At 43.4% G+C, this 22,406-nt stretch overlaps 2 protein-coding genes across 2 annotated transcripts; both read left to right on the forward strand.

Moving 5' to 3' along the window:
- The first annotated feature begins 257 nt into the window (after positions 1-257).
- On the forward strand, positions 258-12,993 carry saga (S-antigen; retina and pineal gland (arrestin) a). Its single transcript, XM_077512189.1, has 16 exons — positions 258-390; positions 469-520; positions 727-787; positions 1,702-1,746; positions 1,815-2,014; positions 2,083-2,142; positions 3,153-3,220; positions 3,294-3,426; positions 3,513-3,597; positions 5,392-5,461; positions 6,641-6,778; positions 6,865-6,942; positions 7,042-7,056; positions 10,459-10,511; positions 10,612-10,621; positions 12,630-12,993. The coding sequence occupies exons 2-16, from the start codon at positions 473-475 to the stop codon at positions 12,754-12,756; spliced, it is 1,191 nt and encodes a 396-aa protein (XP_077368315.1). The 5' UTR covers positions 258-390; positions 469-472; the 3' UTR covers positions 12,757-12,993.
- Positions 12,994-13,505: 512 nt separating this feature from the next.
- On the forward strand, positions 13,506-20,423 carry proca (protein C (inactivator of coagulation factors Va and VIIIa), a). The gene is made up of 9 exons (XM_077512164.1): positions 13,506-13,658; positions 15,113-15,198; positions 15,302-15,459; positions 16,534-16,558; positions 16,647-16,757; positions 18,100-18,240; positions 18,312-18,430; positions 19,421-19,538; positions 19,806-20,423. The coding sequence occupies exons 2-9, from the start codon at positions 15,126-15,128 to the stop codon at positions 20,381-20,383; spliced, it is 1,323 nt and encodes a 440-aa protein (XP_077368290.1). The 5' UTR covers positions 13,506-13,658; positions 15,113-15,125; the 3' UTR covers positions 20,384-20,423.
- The last annotated feature ends 1,983 nt before the right edge of the window (positions 20,424-22,406 follow it).

Genomic DNA, 22,406 nt, shown 5'->3' on the forward strand with positions numbered 1-22,406 from the left:
GTCGGGTTGATTTCCATTGGTGCAGTTGTATCACCCTCTGGTGGCGAGTTTTTTAATGCAGTTGAATTTTCACTAGGCATGTTTTGAGACGACAACCTCAACTTTCACAGCTCATAAATTGGACTCGCAGGACTTGCAAACACGCACACGCACACGCGAGCTAATCCGCCCGCTTGTGCTGACGCGGTCGGAAGACTTTTCAATCCTCTCAAGCGGTTGATTGGAGGGAGTTGCAGTGGGCGGGGCCAGCGTGACAGACGCTCCCGATTGGCCCCTTCCGAAGGAGGCAGGTCCGTCGTTGCCATATAGAGACGACGCCCCGCGTCCGTCGTCACACTCATTCTCATCTTCGTCATCTTCTTCATCATCGTCATCGTCGTCTCGCCGCAGGTGAGTTGCGCGTTGGCGTCGCCACGGCAACACCCGCAGCGACGGTGACCGCTTCCTGTTTGTCTTGTCTCTCGGCAGCATCATGAGCCCCAAGAACGTCGTCTTCAAGAAGATCTCCAAGGACAAGTCGGTCAGCTCACGCCGTCATCATCATCATCATCATCATCATCGCGCTGATCGATAACTGCCCGTCTTGGTCGCGCGTGGTTGGATGGATGACAAACGGATGAATGAATGACGGATGCATGATGGGGAGGGGTTATGATGACGGATATATGAATGAATGAATGCATGACAGGCTGGATGATGTCATCATTCTGGTGTGGTGCTCTTCAGGTGGGCGTGTACATGGGGAGGCGGGACTTTGTGGACCGCGTGGACTCTGTGGATCCAGTCGGTGAGGCCACTTTGCCGCCTCCACACCTCACAGCGCAGCCACCTACCCACCTCGCTACATAGCCGCCTCACCACATAGCACCATGCTACCTCACCAGATGGTCACTTTGCCATATAGCCACCTTGCCAGTTAGCTGCCTAGCCACATAGCAACCGTGCTGTCTGGTCACATGGTCAGCTAACTGCCTAGCTAACTAGCTACATAGTCGCCTAGCCACATGGCCACCTTGCTATCTAGCCACCTTGCTAGGTAGCTGCCTAGCCACATAGCAACCATGCTGTCTAGTCACACGGTCAGCTAACTGCCTAGCTAACTAGCTACATAGCCGCCTAGCCAGATGGCCACCTTGCCATCTAGCCACGTTGACTGATAGCTGCCTAGCCACATAGCAAAAAATGCTGTCCAGCCACAAGGCCAGCTAACTGTCTAGCTACATAGCTGCCTAGCCACATGGCCACCTAGGTACGTAACCACATAGTAAACCATGCCATGAGGCCACCTAACCACCTTTCCACAGAGCAACTTAACTGCCGAACTACATAGCCGCCTATCCACATAGCTGCCTAGTTATTTAGCCACCTTGCCATCGAGCCACATCACCACATAGCAACTTTGTCATCTGGCCGCTGAGCAACCTTGCTACATAGCCACCTTGCTGCCCAACCGTCGCAACATCTAGCCACCTCCCAACTAGCCGCTTACTTAGCTACCTTGCCACCTAGCTTTTGAGACACCTTGCCACCTACCTGTCTAGCCAACTTGCCACCTCGCTATTTCAACACCGAGCTGCCGACAAACCTTGCCAACTAGTCGCCTATCCGAGTAGCTGTCTAGCCACCTAGCGACTTAGCCACCTTTCCGCCGATCCAGCCAGCGTCGGTAACGCTAACCCGCCTGCGCGTTCGCCCCACCAGACGGCGTCATCGCGATCGACCGCGAGGCCCTTCAGGGGAGGAAAGGTGAGCCCTCCCGTCCGCCGCAACCCGGCACCCTCCGCCGGTGACCGCGCTGTCCGGTGCCCCACTAGTGTTCGTCACGCTGTCGTGCACCTTCCGCTACGGCCGCGACGACATGGACGTGATGGGCGTGGCCTTCCGCCGCGAGCTCTACCTGTGCACGCGGCAGGTGTACCCGCCCCTGCAGGACCGCGAGCGGGGCGTCCACACGCGCACGCAGGCCAAGCTGCTGCGCAAGCTGGGCGACGACGCGTACCCCTTCTTCTTCGAGGTACGCCAGCCCGCGTAGCGTGGAGCCGTTGGCGCCGCGCGACACTCTCCTGTCTGTTTCCCTCACAGTTCCCCGACAACCTGCCGTGTTCGGTGGCCATGCAGCCGGCGCCGCACGACGTCGGCAAGGTGAGTGCATGTGTGTCAAGTCAAGTAAGTGTTTCAAAGTCCCATTTCAGCTAGTATGGTTTAAGTGATAGTGTGTCATAGTTGACCACTAGATGTCACTATATCATAGAATGCAGCCAAAGCGCTTGTATTTCATCACTACGGTAACTACGGACACTTGGCAAGCTTACCACCATTTCTTATTTTGCGTGAGCAAACGAGCATCTCGGCGGTGACTCGGCGGCCGGTGTGAAGCCCGGCGAGCGACGTGCCGAAAGACCGAGTTAGCCGGAATTAGCCGGAGAGGCTAACAAAAGCGGCTAGCGGGAGTTAGTCGGAGCCATAGTCTGGAGTGGCTAACGAGAGCGGCTAGCGGCAGCAGCTAGTTTAAAAAAAATAAATAAATCAATCAATGAGTAGGGTTTCCAGTGGAGATTTCAAACTAGGATTAGGGTTTCACAGAATGGTTTGGGTTTCAAAGTAGGTTTTAAAATTTGGGTTAGGACTTCAAATTTGCGCAGGGGTTTCAAAGGATGGTTTACAAATGGGGTAGGGCTCCAAATTACGGTTTAACGCTAGAGCATGATGGTAGGGTTTCAAACAGGGGTCAAAGATTCAAATTAGTGTTTAAAACTGGTCTAGGATTTGGAATTAGGGTTTCAATGTGAAGTTTCCAAATACTGGGTTAGGGTTTCAAATGAGGTTTTCAAACTACTGTTAAGGCTTTTAACTTGGAATTAGGGTTAAAAATTAGGGTTTCAAGCTCGGGTTTTAAACTACTGTTAGGGTTTAAAAGTAGGGTTTTCATTTATGTTGAGGTTTTAAAGTAAAGTTTGAAGCTAGGGTTTAGGTTTCAAGGTAGGTTTGCAAACTAAGGTTAGGATTTCAAATTAAGGCTTAAAACTAGGGTTAGTTTAAGGGGTAGTGTATCCATTTAAGGTTTCAAAATAGGGTTTTGTCTTTGGTGTTTGCCTGCGTGTAAGTCCGCCACCAGCCGGCATCCCACAATGCTTTGCATCTCGTCTCCTCAGCAATGCGCGGTGGAGTTTGAGGTGAAAGCATTCAGTGCCGAGAGTCAGGACGCCAAAATCCGCAAACGGTAAGATCGGCCGGCCGGCCAGGGCGCCGATTCAGTCGGGTGGCCCGATCTCCATGTGGACCTTGTCCTCCAGGAGCTCGGTCAAGCTGATGATCAGGAAGGTGCAGTACGCCCCCGAGACCGAGGAGGGCGCCCCTGTGGAAATCTCGCGGGACTTCTGCGTCTCGGACAAGCCGCTGCACGTGACGGCCCGGCTGGACAAAGAGGTGGGCGTGGCCTGGCACCACCAGTCCTTGTTGCCAAGGCGACGTTGCACGGCTCCGCTGACTCCCTCCCGCGTTCCGCCTTGCAGATTTTCTACCACGGCGAGACCATGAGGCTGCACCTCGACGTGGTCAACAACTCCAGCAAGAATGTCAAGAACATGGTCGTCTCCGGTAACTCCTTCCCGTTTAGCCACGCCCCTTTGCATTGTGGCGTGACATCACAGCACTCAGACATAAGACATTTTTTCTTTTCCTTGTTTATCAACTAAAGTGGATATTACTACTAATTATTTATTACCTTCTGTTCATGAGCATTATTACAATGCCAACAAAATTAGCCAATGCTAAATGGTTAGCAATACTGATTAGCATTAGCAGTCGTTTTAAAAAAAAACATATATATTAGCATTAGCACTTAGCCAATGCTAAATGGTTAGCAATCTCGATTAGCATTAGCGCGCTTTTTAAAAAATATATATATATATTAGCATTAGCATGCTAGCCAATGCTAAATGTTTAGCTATCCCGATTAGCATTAGCGCTCGTTTAAAAAACAAACAAACAAATATATTAGCATTAGCACTTAGCCAATGCTAAATAGTTAACTATCCCGATTAGCATTAGCGCTTGTTTTAAAAAAACATATATATTAGCATTAGCACTTAGTCATTGCTAAATGGTTAGCAATCCCGATTAGCATTAGCGCGCTTTTTAAAAAAAATATATTAGCATTAGCATGCTAGCCAACGCTAAATATTTAGCTATCCCGATTAGCATTAGTGCTCATTTAAAAAAATAAATAAAATATATATATATATATATATATATATATATATATATATATTAGCATTAGCATGCTAGCCAATGCTAAATGTTTAGCTATCCCGATTAGCATTAACGCTCGTTTAAAAAACAAACAAACAAATATATTAGCATTAGCACTTAGCCAATGCTAAATAGTTAACTATCCCGATTAGCATTAGCGCTTGTTTTAAAAAAACATATATATTAGCATTAGCACTTAGTCAATGCTAAATGGTTAGCAATGCCGATTAGCATTAGCGCGCTTTAAAAAAAATATATATATATATTAGCATTAGCATGCTAGCCAACGCTAAATATTTAGCTATCCCGATTAGCATTAGTGCTCATTTAAAAAAAAAAATATATATATATATAGTGCTAGCTAAATGTTTAGCTATCCCGATTAGCATTAGCGCTCGTTTAAAAAAAAAAAACCATATATATTAGCATTAGCACTTAGCCAATGCTAAATGGTGAACTATCCTGATTAGCATTAGCGCTCGTTTTAAAAAAAACATATATATTAGCATTAGCACTTAGCCAATGCTAAATGGTTAGCAATCCCGATTCGCATTAGTGCGCTTTTTAAAAAATATATATATATTAGCATTAGCACGCTAACCACGGCAAGCTGGATTCTGACATTTTTGGCAAAAAAGGGCTCGTCTTCCTTTGGAATCTTCGATTACAAGAACGACCGGGTCAATCTTTACGAAACGGGTACTGTTGGAAAGCAAAAGCAAATGCAACAAATTGGATCCCTTATGATTTCTCCTTTCCAGAGATTTATTTTTATTTTTTTTTAAAGACCAGCCGCTCCGTAGAAAAGGTTGACGCCCATTTTTCGCGCAAAAGTGAAACAATTAAAATTGCGATATCTCACCCAAGCGTTGATCGGATCAAACAGATTTGAAATGTTGGCTTTCTATTCTACGAATGACACCAAATTTCACTGAAATTGGAAGGGGTGGGGTTTAAAATGCCTTTTTTTCTTCTGGGTGACCTGAGGCAAAATGACCCAAAGGAATATGGAGGACAACAAACTACATGGTGCCCCAAAAACCCCCCGACAATGTCACATTCTGCCCAACAGCTACTTTACCTGTCAGTGGTTGCGTTTGCCTCGTTCAGTAGCTTTGGCGTTGATGTTGTTGTCCGCAGTGGATCAGGTGGCCACGGTGGTGCTGTACTCCAACGACAGCTACGTCAAATGCGTCGCCATCGAAGAAGGGTGAGAAGCCGGCGCCAGCCTTTCACCAAGTCGCTTTTTCAAACAAGGAAATGGACGCAAGTCTTCAGGCCAACAAGACTCATGAGCTTAGTTTTATTATTATTATTATCATTATTATTGTTATATATTATTTATTGTTATCATTTTTTTAAATTAATATTTTATTTATATTTATATATCATATGTATTATATATATTATATATATTTATTTATTATATATTTATATTTATTTATGCCCTGCGACTGGCTGGTACCCCGCCTATTGCCCGAAGCCAGCTGGGATAGGCTCCAGCACCCGCTGCGACCCTTCTGAGGAGCAAGCGGTTAAGAAAATGGATGGATTATATTTATATATATATATATATATATATATATATATATATATATATATATATATATATATATATATATATATATTCTTCTTCTTATTATTATTATTATTATCATTATATGATTATTTTTTTCGTAGATTATCATGGATTTATTACCTGACCAATATATCGATAATGGTGGTATCGTCATATCGTGAGATAATCGTTATTTATTTTTGATTATTATTCCTTGATTATTTATTTAATTTTTATTTATTTATATATTCTTCTTCTTCTTCTTATTATTATTATTATTATATGATTATTTTTTTCGTAGATTATCGTGAATTTATGACCTGGCCAATATATCGATAATGGCGGTATCGTCATATCGTGATATAATCGTTATCGTGAGCCTCGTATCGCTTATCGTATCGTGTCATCAGGTTCCCATCCCTCGTTTAAAATGAGGTTTTCATACTAGTTGTAGGGTTTGGATTGGAGTTGGGGTTTGAAACTCCTGTCAGAGTTTCAAGGTAGGGTTTTAATTGGTGTTGTTTGAAGCTAGTGTTAGCATTTTTTTTTTTTTTAAACAAGTTAGGGTTTAAAGTAGTTTTTTTTATTTATTTATTTATATTTGGGTTTTAAAAGTAAGGTTTGTTGCCATGTTTAAGGTTACAAACTCCTGTTAGGTTTTCAAGGTAGGGTTTTAAACTAGGATTAGGGTTTGAAAGTAGGGTTTCAAAGCAGGGTTTTTAATTTTGGGTGTAAAAGTAGGGTTTTCATTTGTTTTTAAAGTTAGGGGGTTAGGGTTCCAAACTGAGATGGGATTTCTAGCTTAGCCTTTTGACCAGATTTGTTGTTCAGGGAAACGGTGTCTGCGGGGGCGACGCTCCAAAAAGACATCCTGCTGCTCCCCCTGCTGGCCAACAACAGGGAGAGGCGGGGCATCGCCCTGGACGGGAAACTCAAGCACGAAGACACCAACTTGGCCTCGTCCAGCATGTGAGCTGACAAAATCGGGATCGAGCTTGTGACGCTAAATGCTAATGCTAAATGCTAATGCTAATGCTAAAATGTGGGTGCTCCAGCATCAAGCCGGGCGTCCTGAAGGAGGTCCTCGGCATCATGGTGTCCTACAGGGTGACGGTCAAGCTCATCATCGGAGGGTGACTGACTCACAAAAAAAAATTTGGTTTTCCACAAAATTTGTCGTGTTTCTGTCCGGGGTTCATATTTTGCTCTCATTTCTTTCTACATCGTGGCAGCCTGATGAGCTCAAGGTGCGTATCAGACGCTTATTGACACACCCGTATGAAGGGACCAAGAGCTTGAAGCCACCGGCAGCCATCTTGCATTGCCACTCGCTTAAGCGTGCCTAAAACCGAAATCCGTCGATTTGATTTCTCCGCAACGTTTTCACATTTTCCGTCGGCGTATGCGCTTGTTTGGGAAGCTCGACATGCACATTTCATGGGCAAAAATTTGATTGATGCATTTTCTCTCATAGGTTGCGTTCAGATCCGGGTTAATATAGTTTGGACATTTTCATTTGAGTTAGTTTTTATGTCGTTTTGAGTTTGATTTTTTTTAAATTGAGCTAGTGGTTCTGTTAGTTTTGATGAGTTTTAGTTATTTAACAAATGCTTAGTTTTAGCTAGTTTCGGTATTAGTTTTAGTTTTTTTTGTAGGTGTAGTACTTGTGCACAATATTAAAAAAAAAAAAAACCCACCATGGACGTGACATCATCTGAAGGTGATTTTCTATTGGCTGTTGCTAGATGACGTCACTTCTGTGTGAAACACTTTTCAAACATGCTTATTACAATTAATAGTAAAATAAGTCACATTTAAAATCATCCCCAAAGGCTCACGCATTCAATTGACTCATTCAAACCCAAAAACGTGTAAACACATTTTTAAAATACTTTGTCCCAAAACCATATATACACGTTTTTAATGTTTTTTTTTGTTTTTTGTTTTAAGCAAGAGCATAGAGAATGCTTCGATGCAGCTTCTGACATGAAGAGATGACTTAAAGCAATGGTAGTTATTACAAGATACGGCCAGCAGGTGATAGCAGAGTATAAGAGATCACCCAGGGCCATGTTGCAACAAGCTCTTTTTGACAGCGTTTTTACCAGGAATGGGAATAGCTGTATTCTAATGCTAATTACTGCAAAACGGAAACAGATATGTATGTATATTTTTTTCTTGATGAAAGAAGAGACTTTAATCTTTCTTTTGGTAGGTTCCATGTTTTTATATCAATAGAATATATCAATATTTTGTGGGCCGTGCAAAATCAATCAAAATCCAGTAAAACGAATAAAAATGGCCGCCAGTCAATGAGTTAATTACCAAAGACTAAAACGAAGGACATTTTTTGCTTTAATTATAGTTAGCTTTAATTAGTTTTGTAAAAATTAAATGTTTATTTAATTTCATTTAGTTTTAGTTTTTTCGTTCCTTTTCATGAAATAAAATAACCGTGGTTCAGATTGCCAGCCAAAATCCGATTTTGAGCCCATCCCGATTGAAAGCGCTTTTGTAGTCTGAACAGTCACAAACCACATGAAATCCGATTTTTTGCAGGACAGATTGAAACCCCATTCGGGAGTTAGTTTTGTACCCGATTTGGACAGGATAAAAAAAAAGATGCGTAATATGATAACAAACACTACCGACGCTGGGCGATGCTTCTGTTCGACGTCGTTGCTACAGAATTCTGTCCGATGGGTCAATAAATTAACATGGCCCAGTCCGAGCTGGGCCAGATTGCTAAAAACAGACAGTCCTAAAAACCGGATTTGAGGAGGATTGTGATTGGAATCAGATATTCCTGCAGTCTGAACGATTGGTCTGCATCTTGTTGTCAGAAGCATCAACAATGAAATGAAAACAAAGCCCATCAGGAAAAAAAAAAAAAAATAGCTGTGAAATGGCAACCTAACGTTTGTCGATTCACATTACTGAGATACAACGAATGGTCGCGGCAAAGACTGAAGTTCATTCTTTGAGATGCTCTCATGACTCCATTCAGGGATCCAAATGTCAAACACACACTTTGCATAAGTTGTTAGTAACTGTGGCAATTTAAAATGGCTGCCGTTTGGCTTCAGGCCGCAAGGGGTCCAATTGACCTTACCGTAAAACCACGCCCGCATGACCTAGTAAACCAATCAAGACGGAAGACGTCATGTCTGGGACGGCACGTGCGTTTTTGCTGCGGACAAACAAAAGCAATCACGCTCCCATAATGCATTGCGTGGTTATCCAAAGCCACGAAATAAAATCAATGACAATGTTTAAACTCTGTAGTCACGGCTTGTATAGGAGTGATGGGCAATATCCCGATCCACGAACCAGCGTCGTGTAGTTGTCACGGTTTTTGTAAGAGAGACACTGTCCGGTTTATTCCCTCCCTAAACCCTCAAACAACTACGAAAAATTTAGCGCTGGATCAAACTTTGTGGAGGACCACTCACACGACTAGTCGAATCCTTCCAAAATGAGCAGAAACTACTACGTCTGCACGAAGGTAATGTTCTCCATTGTTGTTTTTAGCTAAAGGCTAACGATAGCTTCGGGTAGCTAATCGTCCACATGTTTGTGGACTTACTATTTACTATAAATGCCAACAGAACAAACTTTACACACGACCAGTTGAATCCCTCCAAAATTAGCAGAAACGACTACGTCTATGCTAAGGTAAAGTTCTCCATTGTTGTTTTTAGCTAAAAGGCTAACGATAGCTCCGGGTAGCTAACCGTCCACGCGTTTGTTGACTTACTATTTACTATAAATGCCAACAGAACAAACTTAGCGCACACGACCAGTTGAATCCCTCCAAAATTTGCAGAAACTACTACGTCTACACTAAGGTAATGTTCTCCATTGTTGTTTTTAGCTAAAGGCTAACGCTAGCTCCCGGTAGCTAACCGTCCACAGGTATGTGGACTTACTATTTACGATAAATGCCAACAAAACATTGAAACTATGAGGTATTATAAATCCATTCTTACCTTGCTTGACAGGAACAATGTCCAAAAACTTCGGTTTTGCCGACAATCGGTCGAAGTGAGTGAGGCGACTCGTTCTTTTCCTTACATCTGCAGCAGCAGACAGCGATGCGTATTTCCTTTTGTTTTTGGGCAAAATTGCACTTCACTAAAAAAAAAAAAATAATTCCCATTTTCTTGCTTGGAAGAGAACTATCGGCATCCTGAAAATAACTGACTGAGAAATCACAAGGAAGATCTGACAACTTTGCCATTAAGCGCGCATGCTAATTCGCTAATCTTGCCCGAACAAGGTTGGAGCCAGCTGCGTGTCGCATAATGTGGGCGGGGAGGGGCGTGTCACGGTAAGGTCAATTGGGAGTCCGTCCATGTATAAATCCGTGCCATCAGCTTACAGACAACAACACCCATCTACCCTGTAGAAACACGCGCCTACTAAGCTAAGCTAGCAAAGCTAACCGCTGTTGTCATCCACCAGCAGCTTATTTCGCGGCTCCGCAGCAGACAAATGATTAGCATTTGGCTGACTTCAAGCTATAAACGTTGACGTGGAAGTCCACTCGTCGACTAATCGATCTGACAAGTCTGTCTGACAGCCGCCGTGTAGCATTTAGCATCTGTGAAGTGTTGTTGTGTTTATTTTCAAAGTTGTTTGTGTGACAGTGAGGTGTCCCTGGAGCTTCCCTTCAAACTGATGCACCCTAAACCTGACGCAGGTGAGGATCCTCCTCCTTCTCCTCATCTTCTTGAAAATGTCAACAAACATTCTACAAACCTCACAAACTCTTCTTCTCGTCTTCTTGTTTTTGCCACAAGTCAAGGAAAGGTGACTTGTTTTTGTGTGTTTGTGTGTTTACTTGGACATTTGTGCTAACATGCTAATGCCCACACATAGTTTATAGTTTGTGTTCAATGCAATGTGTAGTATGTCATTTATGTAAACATGCTAATGCTAATGAGCAGTTTGATGTTGGCGCTAATGCCAACGGGAAGTTCATGTTTTCTTTTAATGACAACAGGCAGGTTGACATCGGTGCTAATGTGCTTAAAGCCAATCAACGGGCCTACTAACATGCTATTAGATGCTTGCGCTAGCATACTTTCACCAGTAGACATTGGTGCTAACATGCTAATGCTCAAGATTGCTAATCCAAGTAGCTAAGGCTACTTTGTAGTAGGCTAAAAGAAAGGTGCTTTACGCTAACATGTTGATGCTAATATGCCGCTTCACCTTGGTGCAAGAGTGTGTCTGTTTTTTTTTTTTCTTTTCTTTGTCAATTAAATTTAAAATCAATATTTGGACATTTTGTGCTAACTTGCGAATGCCCACACATAGTTTAGCGTTTGTGTTCAATGCAATGTGTAGTTTGTCATTTATGCAAACATGCTAATGCTAATGAGCAGTTTGATATTGGTGCTAATGCCAACAGACAGTTTGACATCGGTGCTAATGTGCTAAAGCCAATCAATGGGGCTACTATCATGCTATTAGATGCTTGTGCTAGCTCGCATACTATCACCAGTAGACATTGGTGCTAACATGCTAATGCTCAAGATTGCTAATCCAAGTAGCTAAGGCTACTTAGTAGTAGGCTAAAAGAAAGGTGCTTTACGCTAACATGTTGATGCTAATACACTGTTTCACCTTGGTGCAAAAGTGCTAATGGCAAATAGGTGGGTTTCATGTGACGTCACGACAAGCGGCCCAACCCCAGATGGGGGACAGGAAGTAATTTCCCCATAGGAAAAAGTTGAGAAAATGCCCAAGTTTTGTGCCGTTTATGGCTGTATCGACCGGTCTAATCGAGAAAAAAATAAAAGCTACTTTCGCGGCCCGAAAATAGGAACCCATAAAGGTGAAAATTAAAATAGATATATCCAAAGAAGACGGCAGACTTGGATTAAAAACCTTCGTCTGAAATCCGGATGAGCGGCAACAGACAACGCTCGTATACGCAGTGATCACTTCATGAAAGGTAAGACTACAGTAATGAAACTACTCACATAGCTGAATAAAACTCAACAGGCTGCTGTGATATTACGGGAAACCTAGCTAACCGTGATAACACTATGCGCAGTTTGTCCTCCAGCTTGTGTCATAGCCACATGCTACGGCTATGACTTTGTTTTTAGCAATGCTAGCTACGTTAGCTATCACGACGAGTGGTTTTCTTTGGCCACGGTTTCCACGGTTTCTCGTGAGACCTCTGAGAATGGTTAACCTGTCAATATGTTGAAAATAACAAGTAGAGTAACAGTTAGCCAGCTAGCTTGTAGCCTGACGCCAGTGGTACCGTTTGTGTACATTTGAGTTGAAAAGAGAATGATTCTGAATCACATTTACTCACCCGAGCAAAAAACGAGACAGCAGTCATTTAGTGCTTCTTTTGATCCGAGTTCGATGAGCCACACCAGGCAAATCCGACACGAGTTTGAAAAAATCTCTTTTCCTCAGAGTGTAAGGATCATATCTGACATATTTTACTATTTTTAGAGCCTATCGGCTACGTCCAGGCTCACCCAATGCTTTTGCATAGTCGCTTTTCCATCATTTTCAACGGGTGTTCCTACTTCCTGACCCCCAGTTGAATTCCGGAATCACGTGATTGCAACCCACCTATAGTAGTGTCAGGGTTTGTGCTAAAGGCACTTTGACAGTGGCAGCAACGTGTTAAAACTAACCAATGGGGCAGCTAACATGCTATTGCCAAGACGTAGTCTGATGCTAATGTGCTAATGCTAGTAAGCTAGTTTGTCATTTGTGTCAACATACCAATAGGTAATTTGCCGTCGGTGCTCAAGAGCTAATTGAGTGTGCCCGGTTGTGTGTTAAGTGAAATGGAGGAGGAGCTTGTGTTCCAGGAGTTCAAGCGATCGTACCTTCGAGGCATGGTCGGCGACGACGACGACGAGGAAGGCAATGTGTCGGGTGGCGACGACATGGCACCCAAAGAAAACTAAAAAAAAAAAAAAAACCTGCAAGGAGTTTTCGGTTGGGTTAGCCATGTTAGCTGCTAATTAGCATATGCAACAATAAAAAAAATAAGTTGTCATTATGAAGCTCAAGCGTTATAATTATTTGGTGTACTGCTAGCATGTTAACTGTGATGATACCTTAAGTTGAAAAGCAATTTTTTTTTCTTAAGTTGAGTCGCATTTGATATGACAAGAAGCCCAATAAATAACTTTGACACATTAGATTGAAGACTTTTCTTCTACTTTAATGATTACATCATCAAGGTAGCGCCGAGAGGTGTGACACCCCCCTGTGGCTGGAGGTGGAATCGCTGGTTCCTTTCGTTCACACAACCTGCTGCCCCAACCCTCCGCCAACCACACACAAAAAAGAAAAAGAGGAGGAAGGGGGTTCATGACGTCCTTCAAGCAAAGCAAATCTTGGACGAAATAAAACTCAAGTGGAAGCATCGTCCAAGACGAGGTCAAGCGAGACGCCAACGCAAAAGATGAGTGGCCTGACCTTCATAAGCGTCCTCAGATTTCATGACATCATGACTGACACGTGATCTTTGGTTGGCACAAAGAAGACGAAGATAGGAAGATGAAGACAAAAAAGATTTTGATGAGACGATGACGACGATGGAAGTTTGTCCCAAAAATACACACTCAAGTAAAGTGCCGATACCCGAAAAGGAATTCAAGTCCACTATTTGTACTTGATGACGGGGACGGGCGGGGGCTTACGTGTGTTGACAGTGCGGGGCCGCAGACTGTGGACTCGCAGTAAACATCGCTAGTCACTCATTTACGACACACAAACACGCGGACGCGGCGACGACGACGACATCCCAAGACATCAAATCGCCATTGAAAAAACCCCAACAAAAAACAAAACAACAGCACCAGTAAGTAAGACGCCGTCGTCGTCTTTGTCTCGGTTGCTCTTGAATTCGAGAAGTTTCGTTTTGGCGTCGGGCTCAGTTGCCGGCTTGAACGTCAACCACAAGCGGATTTGGTTCCAACGTGGATCCCGACTTGAGTTGGATTCAAAGTCAACGCAAAGTCGGTTTGGATTGAAACTGGATTTCGGTTTGAAAGTGAATCAGAGCTCGTTTGGGATTGAAAATGGATCGTTTATAGCTTGTATAGTTGGGCTGAAAGTTCATGGACGTTCCCGCCTTGCTAAATAATGATCAATAAACTGTCATCAGCACACAGCTGCAATTTCTAGACACGTAAAAAAGCTGAAAACCTGAATGAAAAAACAAACAAACATTGAAATGTGGAAGGATTTGTGGAATTGTTTACGATGATATTGAATGACCCGGAATGGTTTGAATCGGTCAACATATTTGGAAACTGGATGCGAGTATGTTATGTCGATATTTTGAATTTGGGAATGTTAAAATTTGTGTGAATTTTACAAATCATAAATGAGATGTCTTGAATGATCGACGTTGGAATGATTGGCATTGGTCAAAGTGATGTGGAGGGATGAGTGCAAAATGTCGATCATGTCCTAATATGGGAATTTGGGGGAGTGAAAAATGAGGAATTCTTGGTATGTGCAAAATTTTTGTCATGTTGAAAATTATTCTCAGGGTGAATTGAATGATTTCGATTTGAAATGGGATCAGTATGATTTTTTTTTTGGAATATGTCTGAGAATGAACAAGGCATATTCTTTTGTGGGAATTTTCAAAGTGAAAATGTTGAATTTTTGGTCGATGGGAAATTTGGGCATGTTGACATTCGTTCCCAAGTTGAATTAAATAAGCGAAATGATTCAATGGGAACAATGGATATTTGTGTAATGTGCCAATGGGAATAGATATAATATTGCACTCTAAAACAACATTTGGGTCAAATAATAATCCAACTTTGGGTTAAAAAAAAAAAAAAAAAAAAAAAAGGATGATGATACTCTACTTGGGTCAACTTTGAGTGAAGAAATTCTTCTTTTGGTGTAAACCAAACCATAAATATTGGTCAGATCTTTTACTTGGGTCCAAAAATGGGATCATTTTGAATAATACAACCCAGAAAGTTGGGTCAAATTTACCCATAAAGCGAATCGGTCCATTTTTGATCTAGAATTGGGTTACTTTTAACCCAACTGTTTTTAAAATGTAATTTGGGTGAAAACGGAATATTTGGAATGAGACAAATACGAGCCACCATGACGTGAATTTTTGGAATGCCTTGAAATTGGAATGTTGTCAATCGGCTGAATTACGTGGAAGGAGAAGCGAGTCAAACCGTGAGATGAATCATACCCAATTTGCGTCGATTACCCGCGGCTTCCCGTCGGCCATGTTTGTAGTCCGAGCTCTGAGCGGCCGGTGTGATCGACCCGCAGGTTTTCGACGGACATGCGCCGGCCGGCCGTCTGCGTGTGCCTGCTGACGCTCGCCCTGTGGGCGGCGTCCGCGCTCAGTCTATCAGGTGAGTCCCCTCCGGAGGGCGAGCGGAGCGGAACGGAACGGAACGGAACGGACGACGGCAGGTGAAGCAGCGTGCGGTTGCGGCCGCGCTTTTTTCCCCTCAGTGTTCTCGAGGGCGCCGGAGGCTCACATGCTGCTGCGCTCGCGCCGCGCCAACTCCTTCCTGGAGGAGCTCAAGCCGCCGTCCATGGAGCGAGAGTGCGTGGAGGAGACGTGCGAGTTCGAGGAGGCGCGGGAGATCTTCAAGGTTCGGGAGGCCACGGTGAGATAAGATCGCACCTCCGATACGCCACGAATATTTCTCAGGGTCCTCCCAAAAAATAATCCAGGATTTGGGGACTCCGCGAATGCCAAACTGATGCAAATCATTTCCATGATCAGGATTTTTTTTTTTCTCCGTCTGATCAGCAATGGGCAGGTTAAAAAAACAAAACAAAACGATATATTAGGGATAGACCGATTATCAGCAAGGGCGGATTATCAGTTATTCAATTACTTGGCGGGCCACTAGGGGGAACGCGTCACAAGGGTGGCGGGGAAATGAACAAGTCTTCAGGCGAACAATACTCATCAGCTTAGTTATTATTATTATCATCATCATCATTATTTATCATTATTATTATTGTTATTATTATTATTAATGATTATTATTTTATTTATACTTATATCATATGTATCATATGTATTATATATCTACTTATAATACTTATATCTATATTTTTATTATGAATTATGAACTATTCTTTATTTTGTATTTTTATTATTATTTATTTATCTTTTTATTATTATTTATTGATTATTTATTTTATTAGTAGTCATTTTATGGTAGTTTTCAAACAAAAATTGAAGTTGGTATAACTTTTTTTTTTACATGTATTTTTTTTTTACTTTTTTTTACCAGCAACAGAAATACTGAAATTAAAATAAGAATATAAAAAAGAAAAGTATTTTTTCACACATACATGTTTATTAGGAGTGTGAATTGTAGTACCTGTACCTAGTACCTGACTATTCGATTCGCATCACGATTCATAGGTCACGATTCGATTAATCCCGATACGAATTTATAAGTCGGTTGTTGCGATTTCTTTTGGTAAAATTTAGAAAATACTAATCCGTAAATTTGGACATGTACACTGTAAGATTTGTATGAAAATTCATACTGAATCAGACCCAGTTAATGTTTATTAATGACGGTTTTAGTCTCGTCTAGTCGCAGTCCGGTGAAAAACGTACGTTGACGAAATTACTTGGGTTTACTTTTTTGTTGCCGAAATTTACATTTGAGGGTTCAGGATTATCTTCAGTGCCTTATTCCAAGTCTTTTTGTTTCCAGCTGGAGTTCTGGACGGTGTACAGAGGTGAGACGCGAGGACAGCCACATGCAAAGCATTGTGGGAAAGCGGGGCGACACGTCTGCGTGTGTTTGTGTTTGTGCGTGTCTTTCAGACGGCAACCAGTGCGAGTCGAACCGGTGCGTCCACGGGAGGTGCGTGGACATGCTGCAGGATTACGTGTGCAGCTGTCACCACGGATACGAGGGGAAGTTCTGCCAACACGGTCAGTCCGTTTTGTTTGCTGCCTTGCCGGGGAACAAGTTCATAACAAAACTTCTGCTCACTTACATTTTTTGATGCTCATTTATATTTTGACGCTGATTTCAAAATTGTAGGCGGCAGATTTTTTGTTGGTTTGTTGTTGTTTTTTTTCTACATAAGCACAATTCCACTGATGAATTGTAGTCACAAGAAGTGATTCTGATTGGACGTTATAATTGGAATTGGGGATGTAACGATATATCCAAACATCGCAATACGATATCACGAAAAAAGATCATAATATTGTAAAAAAATAAAAAAATAAATAAAATAAAAAAATAAAAATAAAGCACAATATTGTGCTTTTGCAACATTCTAGTCATGCATATAAACAACCTAAATCTCGAATAACACCTAACTCATTCAAACCCAAAACATGTAAATACATTTTTTTTTATATACTTTGTCCGTCACTCACAAAGACGTATTTTTACTTTTTTTTTTTTTTTGTAAGAGCATACAGAAGGCTTTGATGCAGTTTCTGACATGAAGAACTGGCTTAAAGAAATGGGAATTATTACAAAAAAACGACCAGCAGGTGACAGCAGAGTATAAGAAATCAACCAGGGTCATGTTGGTCATATTTTTATTATGAATTATGAATTATTTTATATTTTTGTATTTTTATTATTATTTATAATTTATTTTTGATTATTATTTATTGATTATTTATTTTATTATTAGTCATTCTATTTTTATTTATTTCCATTATTATTATTATTATATTATGATTTGGGTTTTTTTCGTAGATTACCGTGGATTTATTACCTGACCAAAGACGTATTTATACTTTTTTTTTATATAGATTATGTAGTTTTTTTTTTTTTTTTTTTTTGCAAGAGCATACAGAAGGCTTTGATGCAACTTATGACACGAAGAGGTGGCTTAAATAAATGGTAGTTATTACAAAAAAACGGCCAGCAGGTGGAAGCAGAGTATAAGAGATCAACCAGGGTCATGTTGCAACAAGCTCTTTTCGCCAGTGTATTCAAAGAAGAAACCAATGTCGTGGCACAACGGGACGTACGTTGGAAAGGTCTCGTTGAGACGAATCCGCGGACGACCGTATGTCCCCGGTCGGACGTAAGGTTCGAGAGATACGGCCGCGCAAAGACAAAAAAAACAAAACAAACCAAAATGCTGTAAACGTACAATATTTGTGAAACAGCGAGGCTGTGAAAGGGGGAATACTGTAATAAGAGAAAAAAAGAAGATCAGTTTTGGATTCTGCACCCAAAATTTAGTTGAAAAAAGCCTTCAGGCCTAACTCAACATCTCGCCGATTCTCGACCATCCCCTCGCAGTTCAATCGGCGACCAACTGCAGCGTGAACAACGGCGACTGCGACCACGAGTGCACGGAGAGCGACGACGGCCTGCGGCGGACGTGCGGCTGCGTCGCCGGCTACAAACTGCACGACGACGCCAAGAAGTGCGTCGCCAAAGGTGCGGAAAAACGGCGGCGGGTGAAAAAACGCGGGGCTCCACCCACCGGCGTCCCTCTCGCGTGTGTGCAGGGCCGTCGTCGTGCGGGCAGCTGCTGATCGGACGCTCGTCGTACAGCAAGCCCATGGACGGCCTCATGCCCTGGATGGTGGGCGGGGAGGTGGGCAAGAAGGGCGAGAGTCCTTGGCAGGTGAGCGCCAGCCAAGACCGACGTCACGCTCGCACCTTCGCTTCGCCGTTTTATCGGCGCTGGCTTGATCGATCGCTGGAAGTCTTCACACGTTATTCTACACCAGCCTCGCACTTTGACACGCTACTACTTCCACATTTTTCAACCGATTCTCGCCATTCAAACTTCGACATATTCCAAAAATTCATGCCACGACTGCTTGTATTTTTCTCATTCCCAGGGTTAACGCCTTACCCTCAATTCCCGATTTTGTACCCTATTTTTTCCCATACATTCTTAATGGGAGATTCTACATTTCACATTTACTTCCACATTTTTCATCCGATTCACTTCGTTCCAATTTCAATATATTCCAACAATTCACGCCAGGAGCTCTTCCAACTAATTCAGTTCCAAAATTCACGCCTTACCCACAATTCCCCACTTTGTACCCTGCTTTTTTTTCCATTCTCACAGATTTTACATTACATCTCCTTCCACATTTTTCATCCGATTGACTTCGTTCCAACTTCAATATATTCCACCAATTCACGCCATGAGCGCTTGCATTTCTTTCAGTTCCAAAATTCATGCCTTACCCACAATTCCCCATTTTGTACCCTACCTTTCCCCACATTCTACATTCCCCATTTACTTCTACATTTTTCATCCAATTCACTTTGTTCCAACTTCCGAATATTCCACAAATTCACACCATGACTGCACCAAAGGACACCGGCCCACCGGGGATCTGCCCTGTATGCCAGATGGCCGGTCCAGCCCTGCCAATAACTCAAGAGGGAACCGCACGCCGGAACTCGTCACGCGCTGTCGCCCCGTCGGCTCCAAAACGTCCATGACGACGTTCAGCGCTCGTTTGACAAGTTTTGACCAGCGAGACAAAACAAACTGTCCAAACGACGGCTCGTACCTCAGGCCGGCAGCGTCCTACAGTACACTTTGTAAAGTCATGCCCATGTCCGTCCTGTCGACGTCTGTCCGTCCTACCAGGTGTTGCTGCTGAACGCCAAAGGTCGGTTCCACTGCGGCGGCGTGCTGATCGACGAGAACTGGGTCCTGACGGCCGCGCATTGTCTGGAAAACAACCTGCGCTTCCGAGTCAGACTGGGTGAGTCCGCCAGCCCCGCCCCCGTCATGATGATGATGACAATAACGATAACGACTCATTGCTCCTATCTAAGGGAGGAACAAATGTCCGCAGGTTGGTTTTTGTTGTCATCTTTTCGATAATCTCTCGGGAGATAAAGTATGACGATTAATCACGATATCGATATATCGTCACACTCCTAATGTACATTATCCTAACATTTAACAGCAACAGAACGACTGCCGTCAACGTTGCAAAAACAGTGACGGGCGGGTTGTCCCCCTGCAGGCGACTACGAGCGTTACCGGCACGAGGGCACGGAGGTGCTGCTGAAAGTCAGCGAGGCGGTCCAGCACCCGGCCTACGACAGCTCGTCGGTGGACAACGACATCGCCCTGCTGCGCCTGGAGAGCCCGGCGCCCTTCTCCGACTACATCCTGCCGGCGTGCCTGCCGGGCCGCGGGCTGGCCGAGCGGCTCCTGCACCGCAACGGCACCCAGACGGTGGTGACGGGCTGGGGCAAGGAGAGCCTGGAGAGCCAGAGCTTCAAGTCGGTGCTCAACGTCATCCGGGTGCCGCTGGTCAGCCGCGAGGTGTGCGCGCCGCACATGTCGCACAACATCTCCGACAACATGCTGTGCGCCGGCGTCCTGGGCCAGAGCATGGACGCCTGCGAGGGCGACAGCGGCGGGCCCATGGTCACGCTGCACGCCGGCACCTGGTTCCTGGCCGGCCTGGTGTCCTGGGGCGAGGGCTGCGGACGCCGCGACAAGCTGGGCGTCTACACCAAGGTGTCCAACTACAACGAGTGGATCGACGCCGTGCGACGGGAATGGGACCGGAGCCCGCAGCCGCCGGAAGCCTGATGTGTCGACCGCAAATAAACTCGTTTACGCTCGATGCAAACGTGTGGCCTTTTTTGTGTCCAACTTTTCCATCTACCTTTACAAATTTGGACTCTTGGCGTTTTTGAATATTTGATTATTCATTTTTTAAAAACTAAATCTGTACTTCATTCAAAGAATATTTTATCTAAAATAAATCTGTAAAAAAATATGAATTTCTATGAGTAATTTTTAGAGATCCACAGCGAGCCACAGGAACGGGACTAAAGAGCCACATGTGTAATAGACATATCCACACATCCATCCATTTTCTTGAGCGCTTATTCCTCACAAGGGTCACGGGGGGTGCTGGAGCCTATCTCAGCTGGCTTTGGCCAGTAGGCAGGGGACAACCCTGAACTGGTTGTCGCAGCATATCCACACAGTTTCCCATCAATCGGGGAAACGGGTGTCAGGAATTCATTTTTGCTAGCTTGTCATGGGGACGCGACTGAGTGCGAAATGGCTGCTTTCAACCAAAATGGCCGACATGCTGTTCAATTTAGGGTCCTTGAGACTTTTTCATTAAAATGCTACAAAAACAAACGCCAGTCCACTGTGTGTTTTTATGTAGCTGTATTGGCAGCACAAGCACCAACTAGACTAAGTGCAATTTCTGGAGGAATTGCGTGGGAATGCTGAAAGCAAATTGAGAGAGAAATGATGAAATGATATCCTTCTGGCTGCTGGACAATGCGCCTTACCAATTGTGCCACCGGGCACTATCAGACACTTGGTAATGATGATATATGGAAGTGGGCGTGGAAAGTGATACTTGGTAAAAGTTCAATGTCTGTCCCATTGAAAATGAAAAGGGAAAAGTTGATATTAAATTGTGCAAATACTGTCAGTAATGTGGAATCAGACGATATATACCCCAGAAGGTGTGAATTGTTCAAACTAGTTGAAATTTGAACAGTGTAAATTGGAAGTACTATGTTGGAGTTGTTCCGCGGCAAAAAAAAAGTGTGGAGGATAAAAATCACACTAACATATGTGGGAATGCTGAAAAGCATTCCCACTACAAGTCAAAGTAACCTCATGAGTCTTCTTCGCCTGAAAACTTGCGTCCATTTACCCGCCACTCTTATGAGGCGCGCCCCCGCCAAGTAATTGCTCAATAAGTCATGAACAATGTATATTAACTCTTTTACTGCCATACGTAATCAAAGAAACTTTGATATGACAAAGGCTTTGATCATTCACAAAAAGAGATACAAGAGATGCTTCCATCCGCTGGCCATAGTTAGTGAGTGTTTTTGATTCCACAACTCATTGACCAGGCAGCGCTGCACTTAGAGTCTAAGTGCAGTTTTGTTGTTTTTTTCCCCCTTCAGTGCAACGTCGAAGTCTTAGACGTTGCACTGAGGGGGAAAAAAAAACAACTTAGTTGACACCATTTAATGTCTATGGCGGCACATCGTGATTTTGCTCATCGTTATTAAACGTTTTTGCCGGTCCAAGAGTTTACAAATATCGCGATACTTGCTGTAGGCGGATTGATAATCTATCGGGAGACAAAGTATCACGATATCGCGATTTCGTCACACTCCTACCACACAACGAACACAAATCCACGAGTACATCACCATAACACGAAATCAACGTGCGTATGAATCGCCCATCCGTCCGTCGCCGTGAATCCGTATTTCAATTTAAGTCTCCTGCAAATGCACCTTTGACTTTTTCTTCTGTTGTTCTCACCGGGCGGTTTCCATGTTTGAAAGAATCGTTCCGAATCCTGTCGCTACTCATTTCGCTAGCTTTTGGATTTCATATTAGCGTTAGCGATAATTAGCATCTTCACATGTGTCAAGAGTCCCTCATAGACAAGGAGAATCTGCTCACTTTTCAAAATGAAATCTTTTTTTACTTCGATAAACCGGAAGTGCTGTGCTATTTTTTTGTTTTTTTTTGTTTATTTATTCTGTCAACTGTGCGGCCCGGTCCAAAGTGGTGTTGGGGACCACTGATCGAAACAGTTTTTCTTGTCACAAAGAAATTT

This window comes from Festucalex cinctus, chromosome 1 (genome assembly GCF_051991245.1).
Source record: "Festucalex cinctus isolate MCC-2025b chromosome 1, RoL_Fcin_1.0, whole genome shotgun sequence".
In the NCBI taxonomy this organism is placed as follows: Eukaryota; Metazoa; Chordata; class Actinopteri; order Syngnathiformes; family Syngnathidae; genus Festucalex; species Festucalex cinctus.